Source organism: Oncorhynchus clarkii, unplaced genomic scaffold (assembly GCF_045791955.1).
Source record: "Oncorhynchus clarkii lewisi isolate Uvic-CL-2024 unplaced genomic scaffold, UVic_Ocla_1.0 unplaced_contig_466_pilon_pilon, whole genome shotgun sequence".
NCBI lineage: Eukaryota > Metazoa > Chordata > Actinopteri > Salmoniformes > Salmonidae > Oncorhynchus > Oncorhynchus clarkii.
In genome coordinates this window covers 105,212-122,547 of record NW_027258004.1, presented here as the reverse complement: position 1 = coordinate 122,547, position 17,336 = coordinate 105,212, and the positions used below count along the sequence as shown (strand labels likewise).

The window sequence follows — 17,336 nt, the reverse complement described above, 5'->3', positions numbered from 1 at the left end:
CTAATGGGGATCCATAATAAATTCCAGGAAGAGTAGTTGCTGCTTTGGCAGGAACTAATGGGGATCCATAATAAATCCCAGGAAGAGTAGTTGCTGCCTTGGCAGGAACTAATGGGGATCCATAATAAACCCCAGGAAGAGTAGATGCTGCCTTAGCAGGAACTAATGGGGATCAATAATAAATCCCAGGAAGAGTAGATGCTGCCTTGGCAGGAACTAATGGGTATCCATAATAAACCCCAGGAAGAGTAGCTGCTGCTTTGGCAGGAACTAATGGGGATCCATAATAAACCCCAGGAAGAGTATCTGCTGCCTTGACAGGAACTAATGGGGATCCATAATAAACCCCAGGAAGAGTAGATGCTGCCTTGGCAACACTAATGGGTATCCATAATAAATACAAATACAAAACCTTATGATCACTCTGACAGAGCTCCAGAGTTCCTCTGTGGAGATGGGAGAATCTTCCAGAAGGACAACCATCTCTGTAGCACTCCACCAATCAGGCCTTTATGGAAGAGTAGCCAGACAGAAGCCACTCTTCAGTAAAAGGCACATGACAGCTGCTTGAAGTTTGCATAAATGCACCTAAAGGACTCTCAAGATTCTCTGGTCTGATGAAGCCAAGATTGAAGTCTTGGTTCTGAATGCCAAGTGTCCCATCTGGAGATAACCTGGCACCATCCCTACGGTGAAGCATGGTGGTGGCAGCATCATGCTGTGGGGATGTTTTTCAGCAGCAGGGACTGGGAGACTAGTCAGGATCGAGGCAAAGATGAACGGAGCAAAGTTCAGAGAGATCTTTGATGAAAACCTGCTCCAGAGCGCTCAGCACCTCAGACTGGGAGTTCACCTTCCAACAGGACAATGACCTTAAGCACACAGCCAAGACAACGCAGGAGTGGCTTCGAGACAAGTCTCTGAATGTGTCTGAGTTGCCCAGCCAAACCCGGACTTGAACCCAAAGATACTTCAACAAAGTACTGAGTGAAGGGTCTGAATACTTATGTAAATGTTATATTTAAGTTAGTTTTTTAAAATTTTAATAAATTAGCAAACATTTCTAAAAACCCGTTTTAGCTTTGCCATTATGGGGTATTGTGATGTCATTATGGGGTATTGTGATGTCATTATGGGGTATTGTGATGTCATTATGGGGTATTGTGATGTCATTATGGGGTATTGTGTATAGATTGATGAGGGGTGGGGGCAATTTAATATATTTTATAATAAGGCTGTAATGTAAGAAAATGTGGAAAAAAGTGAAGGGGTCTGAATACTTTCCGGACTAACTGTATATTGAACATTTGAATGTGTGTTGACTGTACAGCTGTTGTCTTATAATCAACGTGCAGTCTGTTAAAATATAGCAAAGACTTCTTCAGCGTTTTCAATGTTATTTAAAAATGAACATTTTGATACTGTTTCATGATAAAATTACTGCTTGACACACACACACACACACACACACACACACACACACACACACACACAAAAGGAGACAGGTGAGCGGGAAGGAAAGGAGGAAGGAAGAGTTTTGATTTTATTGTTGTTAAGGGCGCTGCTGGTGAGCCGCGAACCGTCGGTCGTTGGAGTGACAGCGACATGATCTGGTCAGAGCCGGTAAGACCGTAAACAGTCCGCTACTACCTAACGAAACATACAACACGTCAAAGCAACAGCTTAATTAAGTAGCCCAGACGACCGCATAGCCTGTTGTATAAGACGGCTAAATGTAGGCTATATATTTATTTTTTTAAAGCAACGTAGCGTGTTTCTCTCACAGAAAGAAAGTTCGCATCTCTCTTTCCAGATGATGCTGATGCGAGAGCATCTCCTATCTCTTTGGTGGGTTAGATAGGAGGTCCAGTCGGACCCATTTCACTGCGACACCTGGTTTATTCTGTCCACCATTAACAACGGACGGGGCTGTCAGAACAGAACGAATGAGCAAAGAGCGGACAGGTCTGGACCCGAACATCCGTCTATCGCTCACCATGAAACAGGTAGGTTAGGTTGCATGTGTTGTTGTTTTAATTAAATCATTTATCCGGCTGGCTAGCGGTCTAACGGTTGTGTGTGTGTGTGCGCGCCGGTTCAGGGTGGTCTCGTGGACGACACGGAGGATGTGGAGTTGGATTTCAGTACCGAGGAGGAGGAGCAGAGAGCGCTCAGGGGGGTAAAGATCCGGTAAGAGAGAGACCAGAGAGGGAACCTACCCTCTATAGGTCTACATGATGTACCCAGTAATAGAGAGGGAACCTACCCTCTATAGGTCTACATGATGTACCCAGTAATAGAGAGGGAACCTACCCTCTATAGGTCTACATGATGTACCCAGTAATAGAGACCAGAGAGGGAACCTACCCTCTATAGGTCTACATGATGTACCCAGTAATAGAGAGGGAACCTACCCTCTATAGGTCTACATGATGTACCCAGTAATAGAGAGGGAACCTACCCTCTATAGGTCTACATGATGTACCCAGTAATAGAGAGGGAACCTACCCTCTATAGGTCTACATGATGTACCCAGTAATAGAGAGGGAACCTACCCTCTATAGGTCTACATGATGTACCCAGTAATAGAGAGGGAACCTACCCTCTATAGGTCTACATGATGTACCCAGTAATAGAGAGGGAACCTACCCTCTATAGGTCTACATGATGTACCCAGTAATAGAGAGGGAACCTACCCTCTATAGGTCTACATGGATATATAGTACCAGTCATGAGTATGGACAGGGTTTTTCTTAAATTTTTACTAATTGTCTACATTGTAGAATAATAGTGAAGACATCAACACTATGAAATAACACAAATGGAATCATGTGGTAACCAAAAAAAGTGTTAAACAAATCTAAATATATTTTATATTTGAGATTCTTCAAAGTAGCCACCTCTTTGCCTTGATGACAGCTTTGCACATTCTTGGAATTCTCTCAACCAGCTTCATGAGGTAGTCACCTGGAATGCATTTCAATAAACAGGTGTGGCTTGTTAAAATTTAATTTGTGGACTGACTGACTGATTGGCTGACTGATTGACTGGCTGACTGATTGACTGACTGGCTGATTGACTGACATTCCAGACACCCCCTCGCCTCCTTCCTGCACCTGTTCTTCCGAGTGGCTGCCATAGTAACCTACCTGCTCTGTGATTGGTTCACCAAGAGCTTTACTTCCTGCTTCATTATGATCATCACTCTGCTGTCCTGTGACTTCTGGTCCGTTAAGGTGAGAACACACACACACACACACACACACACACACACACACACAGACACACACACACACAGACACAGACACACACACACACACAGACACACACACACACACACACACACACAGACACACACACACACACACACATACACACACACACACACACTCTCATACTTTCTCACATGTGTGTCAGAATGTGACAGGCAGGTTGTTGGTGGGTCTGCGATGGTGGAACCAGATCGATGAGGATGGGAGGAGCCTCTGGGTGTTTGAGGACAGCAAGGTGAGACGCTGGTGTCTGGTGTCTGATGTCTGATGTCTAGGTGTCTGATGTCTGGTGTCTGGTGTCTGATGTCTGGTGTCTGATGTCTGGTGTCTGATGTCTAGGTGTCTGATGTCTGGTGTCTATGTGTATAGTCCTCTGATGTCTGGTGTCTGATGTCTGGTGTCTGGTGTCTATGTGTATAGTCCTCTGATGTCTGGTGTCTGATGTCTGGTGTCTGGTGTCTGATGTCTATGTGTATAGTCCTCTGATGTCTGGTGTCTGATGTCTGGTGTCTGGTGTCTGATGTCTATGTGTATAGTCCTCTGATGTCTGGTGTCTGGTGTCTGGTGTCTGATGTCTGGTGTCTGATGTCTATGTGTGTAGTCCTCTGATGTCTGGTGTCTGATGTCTGTGTGTGTAGTCCTCTGATGTCTGTGTGTGTAGGATGTCTGGTGTCTGATGTCTATGTGTGTAGACCTCTGATGTCTGTGTGTGTAGTCCTCTGATGTCTGTGTGTGTAGTCCTCTGATGTCTGTGTGTGTAGTCTTCTGATGTCTGTGTGTGTAGTCCTCTGATGTCTGTGTGTGTAGTCTTCTCCCCAGGCCGGTGGTACGGAGGTGGAGGCCAGGATCTTCTGGTCGGGTCTGATCATCTGTCCTCTCATCTGGACCGGCTTCTTCTTTACGACCCTGTTCTGTCTGAACACAGACTGGCTGGTAACACACACACACACACACACACACACACACACACACACACATACTCCCTCTCTCCCCACAGGGGGCTAATCTCTATGGTTACCTGTACCTTCTAATCTCTATGGTTACCTGTACCTTCTCCATACTCCCTCTCTCTCCCCAGGTGTTGGTGGTAGCCAGTATCTCTCTCCAGGGGGCTAATCTCTATGGTTACCTGCGCTGCAAGAACGGCGGACAGGAAGTCCCACCCACATCCCCTTCCTCCTTTCTGCAGGGACAGCACTTCCTCCAGCGGGTGAGGTCAGGGGTTAGAGGTGAAGGAGTTAGAGGTTATAGTCAGTTGTCCAGGTTAATCCCTCCCTGCCTGTTTCATAATAACTATGACTAGTTGAGATCAGGGGTTAGAGGTTATAGTCAGTGTTGGGGAGTGGTAGAGGGTCAGGGATTAGAGGTTAGTCCCTCCCCAGGGACAATAATGACATGGTTATGAAACAGAGAGACAGGAACTAACCTGGACATTAATGACATAGTTATGAAACAGACAGGAACTAACCTGGACATGAATGACATAGTTATGAATCAGACAGGAACTAACCTGGTCTCCTCTGTTCTCTAATGAACAGGACCCTGTGTGTCTGGTCTCCTCTGTTCTCTAATGAACAGGACCCTGTGTGTCTGGTCTCCTCTGTTCTCTAATGAACAGGACCCTGTGTGTCTGGTCTCCTCTGTTCTCTAATGAACAGGACCCTGTGTGATTGGTCTCCTCTTCCTGGTCTTTCAGCCTGATATCATCTCCAGAATGCTGTGATGGAATAGGAATCACCTGCAGCTGCCTTCTCTGAGTGTGTGTGTGTGTGTGTGTGTGTGTGTGTGTGTGTGTGTGTGTGTGTGTGTGACAGACAGACAGACAGACAGACAGACAGACAGACAGACAGACAGACAGACAGACAGACAGACAGACAGACAGACAGACAGACAGACAGACAGACAGACAGACAGACAGACAGAGCAGGAAATGTTCTGGAACTCAGAAGGGGACAGAAGCCCATCAACATCAAAGCTTCTGGAATTACATCAGTTTCATATTCAGCATTTTAATTATTTTGATTTAATTTTATATTTCTATGAATATATACAGTATTTATTTTTATTTTTTTTACTTCTGACGTTGTTATAATCTGTTTCCTGTCTGTCTGATGGCTAATAAAACAAACACACCTTTCTGTTTCCTGTCTGTCTGATGGCTAATAAAACACACACCTTTCTGTTTCCTGTCTGTCTGGTGGCTAATAAAACAAACACACCTTTCTGTTTCCTGTCTGTCTGGTGGCTAATAAAACAAACACACCTTTCTGTTTCCTGTCTGTCTGGTGGCTAATAAAACAAACACACCTTTCTGTTTCCTGTCTGTCTGATGGCTAATAAAACACACACCTTTCTGTTTCCTGTCTGATGGCTAATAAACAAACACATCTTTCTGTTTCCTGTCTAATGGCTAATAAAACAAACACACCTTTCTGTTTCCTGTCTGTCTGATTAAAACAGTGAAGCGTTGTCTCTCATTCTGGATGTAATATTTATCGAGGTTAATGTACTGACTGTTTTATTGAGGTTAATGTACTGACTGTTTTATTGAGGTTAATGTACTGACTGTTTTATTGAGGTTAATGTACTGACTGTTTTATTGAGGTTAATGTACTGACTGTTTTATTGAGGTCAATGTACTGACTGTTTTATTGAGGTTAATGTACTGACTGTTTTATTGAGGTTAATGTACTGACTGTTTTATTGAGGTCAATGTACTGACTGTTTTATTGAGGTTAATGTACTGACTGTTTTATTGAGGTCAATGTACTGACTGTTTTATTGAGGTTAATGTACTGACTGTTTTATTGAGGTTAATGTACTGACTGTTTTATTGAGGTCAATGTACTGACTGTTTTATTGAGGTTAATGTACTGACTGTTTTATTGAGGTTAATGTACTGACTGTTTTATTGAGGTTAATGTACTGACTGTTTTATTTAGGTTAATGTCCTGACTGTTTTATTGAGGTTAATGTACTGACTGTTTTATCGAGGTTAATGTACTGACTGTTTTATTGAGGTTAATGTACTGACTGTTTCATTGAGGTTAATGTACTGACTGTTTTATTGAGGTTAATGTACTGACTGTTTTATTGAGGTTAATGTACTGACTGTTTTATTGAGGTTAATGTACTGACTGTTTTATTGAGGTTAATATACTGACTGTTTTATTGAGGTTAATGTACTGACTTTTTCCACGTTTGTTACGTCACAGCCTTGTTCGTAAAAAATTACTCAATTATTATTTTTCCTCCTCATCAATCTACACACAATACCCCATAATGACATCACAATACCCCGTAATGACATCACAATACCCCATAATGACATCACAATACCCCATAATTACAAAGTGAAAACACGAAGAACCCAATGGTCACTCTGACAGAGCTCCAGAGTTCCTCTGTGGAGATGGGAGAACCTTCCAGAAGGACAACCATCTCTGCAGCACTCCATCAATCAGGCCTTTATGGTAGAGTGGCCAGACGGAAGCCACTCTTCAGTAAAAGGCACACGACAGCCCGCTTGGAGTTTGTCAAAAGGCACTTAAAGACTCTCAGACCATGAGAAACAAGATTCTGTGGTCTGATGAAACCAAGATTGAACTCTTTGGCCTGAATGTTAAGTGACACATCTGGAGGAAACATGGCACCATCCCTACGGTGAAGCATGGTGGTGGCAGCATCATGCTGTGGGGATGTTTTACAGCGGCAGGGACTGGGAGGCGACTCAGGATCGAGGGAAAGATGAACGGACTAAAGTACAAAGAGAAAACCTAATAGGTGATATAAGATGTTCTGGATAAGAGTGTCTGCTGAATGACTTCAGTGTAAACGTCAGTAACCTAATAGGTGATATAAGACAAGATCGTTAATAGAACACAAAGTATCTGGTTTGGTTAAAGGACAGGATGACCTGTATCAATATGGTGTGATATGGTATGATAATGTATCAATATGGTGTGATATGGTATGATAATGTATCAATATGGTGTGATATGGTATGATAATGCAGCAATATGGTGTGATATGGTATGATAATGTATCAATATGGTATGATAATGTATCAATATGGTGTGATATGGTATGATAATGTATCAACATGGTATGATAACGTATCAATATGGTGTGATATGGTATGATAATGTATCAATATGGTGTGATATGGCATGATAATGTATCAATATGGTATGATATATATCAATATGGTGTGATATGGTATGATAATGTATCAATATGGTATGATAATGTATCAATATGGTGTGATATGGTATGACATTGTATCAATATGGTGTGATATGGTATGATAATGTATCAATATGGTGTGATATGGTATGATAATATATCAATATGGTGTGATATGGTATGATAATGTATCAATATGGTGTGATATGGTATGATAATATATATCAATATGGTGTGATATGGCATGATAATGTATCAATATGGTATGATAATGTATCAATAAGGTGTGTTATGGTATGATAATATATCAATATGGTGTGATATGGTATGATAATGTATCAATATGGTATGATATGGTATGATAATATATAAATATGGTGTGATATGGTATGATAATGTATCAATATGGTATGATAATGTATCAATATGGTATGATATGGTATGATAATATATAAATATGGTGTGATATGGTATGATAATGTATCAATATGGTGTGATAATGTATCAATATGGTATGATAATATATCAATATGGTGTGATATGGTATGATAATGTATCAATAAGGTGTGATATGGTATGATAATATATCAATATGTATTTCGCTGTCACCGTCTCCCACCGCTAGATGGCGCTGTTACACTGTCCACTTCTACGTAGAACCAAGCTTGTTTGACTGGTTTTAGTGTCAGATAACTGCATTAAGGGAAAGGATACAACCGAATGCCTTCAGACCCCTAGATGAGATAACAGTGGACCTTCAGACCCCTAGATGAGATAACAGTGGCCAGGCTTTAGTGTCGGATAACTGCATTAAGGGAAAGGATACAACCGAATGCCTTCAACTGAAATGTGTCTTCCGCATTTTTAACCCCGATGAGTCAGAGAGGGGGGGGGGGGGGGGGCTGCCTTAATCGACATCCAGTGGGTTAACTGCCTTGCTCAGGGGCAGAATGACTTTACCTTGTCAGTAGGCCCTACACCTAGATGAGACAACAGGGAACAGGCTACTTCAGACCCCTAGATGAGATAACAGTGAACTGGCTACTTCAGACCCCTAGATGAGATAACAGTGGACCGGCTACTTCAGACCCCTAGATGAGATAACAGGGAACAGGCTACTTCAGACCCCTAGATGAGATAACAGTGAACTGGCTACTTCAGACCCCTAGATGAGATAACAGTGGACAGGCTACTTCAGACCCCTAGATGAGATAACAGTGGACAGGCTACTTCAGACCCCTAGATGAGATAAGAGTGGACCGGCTACTTCAGACCCCTAGATGAGATAACAGTAGACCGGCTACTTCAGACCCCTAGATGAGATAACAGGGAACCGGCTACTTCAGACCCCTAGATGAGATAACAGTGGACCTTCAGACCCCTAGATGAGATAACAGTGGACCTTCAGACCCCTAGATGAGATAACAGTGGACCGGCTACTTCAGAACCCTAGATGAGATGAACAGTGGACCTTCAGACCCCTAGATGAGATAACAGTGGACAGGCTACTTCAGACCCCTAGATGAGATAACAGTGGACAGGCTACTTCAGACCCCTAGATGAGATAACAGGGAACAGGCTACTTCAGACCCCTAGATGAGATGAACAGTGGACCTTCAGACCCCTAGATGAGACAACAGGGAACAGGCTACTTCAGACCCCTAGATGAGATAACAGTGGACCTTCAGACCCCTAGATGAGATTACAGTGGACCTTCAGACCCCTAGATGAGATAACAGTGAACCGGTCACTTCAGGCGCCGATTTTTTATTAATTTTAGGCTCAAAAGAAGCTCCTCTTTTTACATCTGGACGGCCATTTTATATTCCCCTGTATTTAATTTAGTTTATTTTGTCCCATAATGCTTATTGACTCGACATTCCAAACGAAGACTTTCTAAACCCAGACACTCAACATCGTTTCCACGCATAAACTTAGTTAGCCAATGTTGCCATGACATCCTTCACAAGCACGACCGGTGATTTCTATCGGAGAAGCAGTTTCTGACTGTCTTCATACTCTACTGTACTGTCTTTGTACCAAATGACCGTAAATAAAACCCTGAGTGATTCCTTTTTTTTTTTTATACCAGGGTTCAAAGGCCAAAGTAACAGAACACTATGTACATGTACTAAACAAAGAACATGCCACTATGACGTCATCCTGCCAAATGCTACTGTGACATCACCGAACTCTTGTCATTTTTTTTCAAATGTTATTAATTATTGCATCATAATTTATTCTCCGTCCGGCACCCATATCACCTATCAGTCACAATGTCCAGAAGAGGAGAAGAGCATCTACCAGCCGTCCTGTCTGCAGGCCCCGCCGCTCTAGGGTGTCCAGGCGTGGCAGGTAAGGAGGCCGCAGGAGGCGTTCGCCAGGCTGGGTAGCCTAGAACCATCCCGGTTCTCTCTCCCCACCAACCCCTGGTTCAAGTCTGCTTAAAGACATTTCTGAACTTATAAATCAATGATATGTACCCATTGATTCTTGAAGAATATAATTTCCTCATGAAAAAAATTCCTCACCTGTCGCTCTCCATCAGAACCCCAAAATATCAGCTGGTTTGTAAAGTAAATGTAAACAAACACACTGGACTGACCATCCAATGATATCAACATTCTAGATTGAACCATGTGTTGAGGATATACAGTGTGTATATCCTCACTGTATATCCTCAACACATGGTTCAATCTAGAATGTTGATGTCATTGGAGGGTCAGTCCTTTGCATCCAATTGGTCTGTTTATGAATTTGAAAGCGGTTACATTTCTCCGTTCACAGGTTTGGGGTTACTTTAGTAATGTCCTTGTTTTTGAAAGAAAAGCCCCAAAAAATTGTCCATTAAAATAACATCAAATTGATCTATGTAGATATTCATTTAAAAAAATATGCTGTTTCCAGCTATAATAGTCATTTACAACATGAACAATATCTACACTGTATTTCTGATCAATTTGATGCTATTTTTCATGGACCAAAAATGTGCTTCTCTTTCAAACACCAGGAGCTTTCAAGCCAAACCTTTGAACGGTAGTGTGAGTTGATAGACTGTTACTGTAAAAGGTGTTCGTCTGTGGAAAGGTTTAGTCCTATAGGACCATTTTAAGAGCCAATCAGTATAACCGATACATCATCTATATTATATAATACAGTAAGCCTACTAAGCTAACATATGGAATTGTTTTAAGAGCCAATCATTATAAACGGTACATCATCTATATTATATAATACAGGAAGCCTACTAAGCTAACATATGGAATTGTTTTAAGAGCCAATCATAATAAACGGTACATCATCTATATTATATAATACAGTAGGCCTACTAAGCTAACATATGGAATTGTTTTAAGAGCCAATCATTATAAACGGTACATCATCTATATTATATAATACAGTAAGCCTACTAAGCTAACATATGGAATTGTTTTAAGAGCCAATCATTATAAACGGTACATCATCTATATTATATAATACAGGAAGCCTACTAAGCTAACATATGGAATTGTTTTAAGAGCCAATCATAATAAACGGTACATCATCTATATTATATAATACAGTAGGCCTACTAAGCTAACATATGGAATTGTTTTAAGAGCCAATCATTATAAACGGTACATCATCTATATTATATAATACAGGAAGCCTACTAAGCTAACATATGGAATTGTTTTAAGAGCCAATCATAATAAACGGTACATCATCTATATTATATAATACAGGAAGCCTACTAAGCTAACATATGGAATTGTTTTAAGAGCCAATCATAATAAACGGTACATCATCTATATTATATAATACAGTAGGCCTACTAAGCTAACATATGGAATTGTTTTAAGAGCCAATCATTATAAACGGTATGTCATCTATATTATATAATACAGTAAGCCTACTAAGCTAACATATGGAATTGTTTTAAGAGCCTATCATTATAAACGGTACATCATCTATATTATATAATACACATATGGAATTGTTTTAAGAAGGTCATCATACCAAGGACTATTTAGATATTTGATTTGACATTTTAAGACCCCTTTAAGTACCCCTCCCCCCCCACATGAAATATATGAAAAAATGAATTGATAAAAAAAATACTTTGAACATTACTGCTAATAGCCCATAATAGCCCATATAAACGCATTGCATAACAGATTCACTACATGGAACAACAGATAGACCCCCTAAAGGAAGTTTGTTCTGAAGTGTTTGTCCTATTTCTGAGAGATATGAGAAAGATCAAGATGTATTTTTAAAGGTTTTATTATTTTTTAAACGTGTTTTTAACCCCTTATTTATCGTCACTAAACAGGCTCTATATACACTTCCATTCATTTTGATCAACTGGTACCGGGGGACATTCAGACGAGAGGAACAACAACTGGTACCGGGGGACATTCAGACGAGAGGAACAACAACTGGTACCAGGGGACATTCAGACGAGAGGAACAACAACTGGTACCGGGGGGACATTCAGATGAGTCTTGTGAGGCCTGTGGGACATTCAGACGAGTCTTGTGAGGCCTGTGGGACATTCAGACGAGTCTTGTGAGGCCTGGGAGACATTCAGACGAGTCTTGTGAGGCCTGTGGGACATTCAGACGAGTCTTGTGAGGCCTGGGGGACATTCAGACGAGTCTTGTGAGGCCTGGGGGACATTCAGACGAGTCTTGTGAGGCCTGGGGGACATTCAGACGAGTCTTGTGAGGCCTGGGGGACATTCAGACGAGTCTTGTGAGGCCTGTGGTCGTCCAAGAGGAACAACAACTGGTACCGGGGGACATTCAGACGAGTCTTGTGAGGCCTGTGGGCATCAAAGAGGAACAACAACTGGTACCGGGGGACATTCAGACAAGTCTTGTGAGGCCTGGGGGACATTCAGACGAGTCTTGTGAGGCCTGTGGGCGTCCAAGAGGGAAACAACCGACGTGTTCGTTAGAGTCTCACCTTTCCACAGGTTAATACTAGTGTTTGGACATTCAAACTGTTTGGATGCTACATACATTATTATTGTTGTTTATCATTCCAAATAGTAGTGGTATGGGTGGTAATGATAGCAGTTTAGTGATGGTGGTGGTGGTAGTAGTGGTATGGGTGGTAATGGTAACAGTTTAGTGATGGTGGTGGTAGTAGTGGTATGGGTGGTAATGGTAACAGGTTAGTGGTAGTAGTAGTGGTATGGGTGGTAATGGTAACAGGTTAGTGATGGTGGTGGTAGTAGTGGTATGGGTGGTAATGGTAACAGTTTAGTGATGGTGGTGGTAGTAGTGGTATGGGTGGTAATGGTAACAGGTTAGTGGTAGTAGTAGTGGTATGGGTGGTAATGGTAACATGTTAGTGATGGTGGTGGTAGTAGTGGTATGGGTGGTAATGGTAACAGTTTAGTGATGGTGGTGGTAGTAGTGGTATGGGTGGTAATGGTAACAGTTTAGTGATGGTGGTGGTAGTAGTGGTATGGGTGGTAATGGTAACAGGTTAGTGGTAGTAGTAGTGGTATGGGTGGTAATGGTAACAGGTTAGTGATGGTGGTGGTAGTAGTGGTATGGGTGGTAATGGTAACAGTTTAGTGATCGTTGTGGTAGTAGTGGTATGGGTGGTAATGGTAACAGTTTAGTGATGGTGGTGGAAGTAGTAGTGGTATGGGTGGTAATGGTAACAGGTTAGTGATGGTGGTGGTAGTAGTGGTATGGGTGGTAATGGTAACAGTTTAGTGATGGTTGTGGTAGTAGTGGTATGGGTGGTAATGGTAACAGTTTAGTGATGGTGGTGGTAGTAGTAGTGGTGGTATGGGTGTTAATGGTAACAGTTTAGTGATGGTGGTGGTAGTAGTGGTATGGGTGGTAATGGTAACAGGTTAGTGGTAGTAGTAGTGGTATGGGTGGTAATGGTAACAGGTTAGTGCTGGTGGTGGTAGTAGTGGTATGGGTGGTAATGGTAACAGTTTAGTGATGGTGGTGGTAGTAGTGGTATGGGTGGTAATGGTAACAGTTTAGTGATGGTGGTGGTAGTAGTGATATGGGTGGTAATGGTAACAGTTTAGTGATGGTGGTGGTAGCAGTAGTGGTATGGGTGGTAATGGTAACAGGTTAGTGGTGGTGGTAATAGTAGTGGTATGGGTGGTAATGGTAACAGGTTAGTGGTAGTAGTAGTGGTATGGGTGGTAATGGTAACAGGTTAGTGGTGGTGGTAGTAGTAGTGGTATGGGTGGTAATGGTAACAGGTTAGTGGTAGTAGTAGTAGTGGTATGGGTGGTAATGGTAACAGGTTAGTGATGGTGGTGGTAGTAGTGGTATGGGTGGTAATGGTAACAGGTTAGTGATGGTGGTGGTAGTAGTAGTAGTAGTAGTAGTGGTATGGGTGGTAATGGTAACAGTTTAGTGGTGGTGGTGGTATGGGTGGTAATGGTAACAGGTTAGTGATGGTGGTGGTAGTAGTAGTAGTAGTAGTGGTGGTAATGGTAACAGGTTGGTGGTGGTGGTAGTAGTAGTGGTGTGGGTGGTAATTGTAACAGGTTAGTGGTGGTAGTAGTAGTAGTGGTATGGGTGGTAATGGTAACTGTTTAGTGATGGTGGTGGTAGAAGTAGTGGTATGGGTGGTAAGGTAACAGGTTTGTGGTGGTGGTTGTAGTAGTAGTGGTATGGGTGGTAATGGTAACAGTTTAGTGATGGTGGTGGTAGTAGTAGTGGTATGGGTGGTAATGGTAACAGTTTAGTGATGGTGGTTGTAGTAGTAGTGGTATGGGTGGTATTGATAATGATAACAGTTTAGTGATGGTGGTGGTAATGATGAAGGTGGTTGTAGTAGTAGTGGTATGGGTGGTAATGATAACAGTTTAGTGATGGTGGTGGTAGTAGTGGTATGGGTGGTAATGGTAATGATAACAGTTTAGTGATGGTGGTGGTAATGATGAAGGTGGTTGTAGTAGTAGTGGTATGGGTGGTAATGATAATGATAACAGTTTAGTGATGGTGGTGGTAATGATGAAGGTGGTTGTAGTAGTAGTGGTATGGGTGGTAATGATAATAGTTTAGTGATGGTGGTGGTAGTAGTGGTATGGGTGGTAATGGTAATGATAACAGTTTAGTGATGGTGGTGGTAATGATGAAGGTGGTTGTAGTAGTAGTGGTATGGGTGGTAATGATAATGATAACAGTTTAGTGATGGTGGTGGTAGTAGTAGTGGTATGGGTGGTAATGATAACAGTTTAGTGATGGTGGTGGTAGTAGTGGTATGGGTGGTAATGGTAATGATAACAGTTTAGTGATGGTGGTGGTAATGATGATGGTGGTTGTATTAGTAATGATGATGGTGGTTGTAGTAGTAGTGGTATGGGTGGTAATGATAGCAGTTTAGTGATGGTGGTGGGTGTGGTGGTAGTAGTGGTATGGGTGGTAATGGTAATGATAGCAGTTTAGTGATGGTGGTGGTAGTAGTGGTATGGGTGGTAATGGTAATGATAACAGTTTAGTGATGGTGGTTGTAGTAGTAGTGGTATGGGTGGAAATGGTAATGATAACAGTTTAGTGATGCTGGTGGTAATGATGAAGGTGGTTGTAGTAGTAGTGGTATGGGTGGTAATGGTAATGATAACAGTTTAGTGGTGGTGGTAGTAGTGGTATGGGTGGTAATGGTAACAGGTTAGTGATAGTAGTAGTAGTGGTATGGGTGGTAATGGTAACAGGTTAGTGGTAGTAGTAGTGGTATTGGTGGTAATGGTAACAGGTTAGTGATGGTGGTAGTAGTAGTAGTGGTATGGGTGGTAATGGTAACAGGTTAGTGGTAGTAGTAGTAGTGGTATGGGTGGCAATGATAACAGTTTAGTGATGGTGGTGGTAGTAGTGGTATGGGTGGTAATGGTAACAGGTTAGTGGTAGTAGTGGTATGGGTGGTAATGGTAACAGGTTAGTAGTAGTAGTGGTATGGGTGTTAATGGTAATAATAACAGTTTAGTGATGGTGGTGGTGGTAATGATGATGGTGGTTGTAGTGGTAGTGGTGGTATAGGTGATAATGGTAGTGATAACAGTTGATGAAGGTAGTTGTAGTACTGATGTAAAGGAGAAGATGACCGTTATTTAGTTATAAGTAGTAGTGGTATGGGTGGTAATGATGAAGGTAGTTGTAGTACTGATATAAAGGAGAAGATGACCGTTATTTAGTTATAAGTAGTAGTGGTATGGGTGGTAATGGTAACAGGTTAGTAGTAATGATGATGGTAGTTGTAGTACTGATATTAAGGAGAAGATGACCGTTATTTAGTTATAAGTAGTAGTGGTATGGGTGGTAATGGTAACAGGTTAGTGGTAGTGGTAGTAGTGATGGTATGGGTGGTAATGGTAACAGGTTAGTGGTAGTAGTAGTAGTGGTATGGGTGGTAATGGTAATGATAACAGTTTAGTGATGGTGGTGGTAGTAGTAATGATGAAGGTGGTTGTAGTACTGATATAAAGGAGAAGATGACCGTTATTGTGGTAGTAGTAGTAATGATGATGGTAGTTGTAGTGGTAGTGGTATGGGTGGTAATGGTAATGATAACATTTTAGTGATGGTGGTTGTAGTAGTGATATGAAGGAGAAGATGACCGTTATTTAGTTATAAGTAGTAGTGGTATGGGTGGTAATGATGATGGTAGTTGTAGTGCTGATATAAAGGAGAAGAGGACCGTTATTTAGTTATAAGTAGTAGTGGTATGGGTGGTAATGATGATGGTAGTTGTAGTACTGATATAAAGGAGAAGATGACCGTTATTTAGTTATAAGTAGTAGTGGTATGGGTGGTAATGGTAACAGGTTAGTGGTAATGATGAAGGTAGTTGTAGTACTGATATAAAGGAGAAGATGACCGTTATTTAGTTATAAGTAGTAGTGGTATGGGTGGTAATGATGATGGTAGTTGTAGTACTGATATAAAGGAGAAGATGACCGTTATTTAGTTATAAGTAGTAGTGGTATGGGTGGTAATGGTAACAGGTTAGTGGTAATGATGAAGGTAGTTGTAGTACTGATATAAAGGAGAAGATGACCGTTATTTAGTTATAAGTAGTAGTGGTATGGGTGGTAATGATGATGGTAGTTGTAGTACTGATATAAAGGAGAAGATGACCGTTATTTAGTTATAAGTAGTAGTGGTATGGGTGGTAATGATGATGGTAGTTGTAGTGGTAGTAGTGATGGTATGGGTGGTAATGGTAAGGGTGGTAATGGTAACAGGGTAGTGGTAGTGGTAGTAGTAGTGGTATGGGTGGTAATGGTAACAGGTTAGTGGTAGTGGTAGTAGTGATGGTATGGGTGGTAATGGTAACAGGGTAGTGGTAGTGGTAGTAGTGGTATGGGTGGTAATGGTAACAGGTTAGTGGTAGTGGTAGTAGTGATGGTATGGGTGGTAATGGTAACAGGGTAGTGGTAGTGGTAGTAGTGGTATGGGTGGTAATGGTAACAGGTTAGTAGTAGTGATGGTTATTTAGTTATAAGTTAGTTATAGTCTCATTTTACATGTTTAGATTATTATATTTATTACATTTCTACTATTGACTGTCACCCTTTTATTTAATTGTTGTGTTATTATTTTCTACCATTTTATATTATTATTTGTTTATTGTTTATAATTGTATTACAATGTATATTTATTGTTGCTTTGGGATTATTGACACAATGTTTTTCACGCCAATAAAGCAGCTAGAATGTGAAAATCGTTCCTAAGTTCTATAATTGGTTTTCTACGGGCCTCCAGCAGTTCTATCATGATGTCACAATGTCGCCGTCATAAACCAGGAGTCATCAGGTTATAAAACAACGGTGTTCGGGGCTCAAGGCTGTCTGTCACCAAGAGCGGCCGGACAGCAGGTCGCACCCGTGTTCGCTCAGGATCTCCTGCACCG

General features: G+C 41.5%; 1 protein-coding gene across 1 annotated transcript; it reads left to right on the top strand.

Moving 5' to 3' along the window:
* The first annotated feature begins 1,547 nt into the window (after window positions 1-1,547).
* On the top strand, window positions 1,548-5,076 carry LOC139394463 (Golgi apparatus membrane protein TVP23 homolog A-like). Its single transcript, XM_071142531.1, has 7 exons — window positions 1,548-2,006; window positions 2,102-2,190; window positions 3,092-3,236; window positions 3,418-3,507; window positions 4,080-4,205; window positions 4,351-4,482; window positions 4,969-5,076. The coding sequence occupies exons 1-7, from the start codon at window positions 1,947-1,949 to the stop codon at window positions 4,993-4,995; spliced, it is 669 nt and encodes a 222-aa protein (XP_070998632.1). The 5' UTR covers window positions 1,548-1,946; the 3' UTR covers window positions 4,996-5,076.
* The last annotated feature ends 12,260 nt before the right edge of the window (window positions 5,077-17,336 follow it).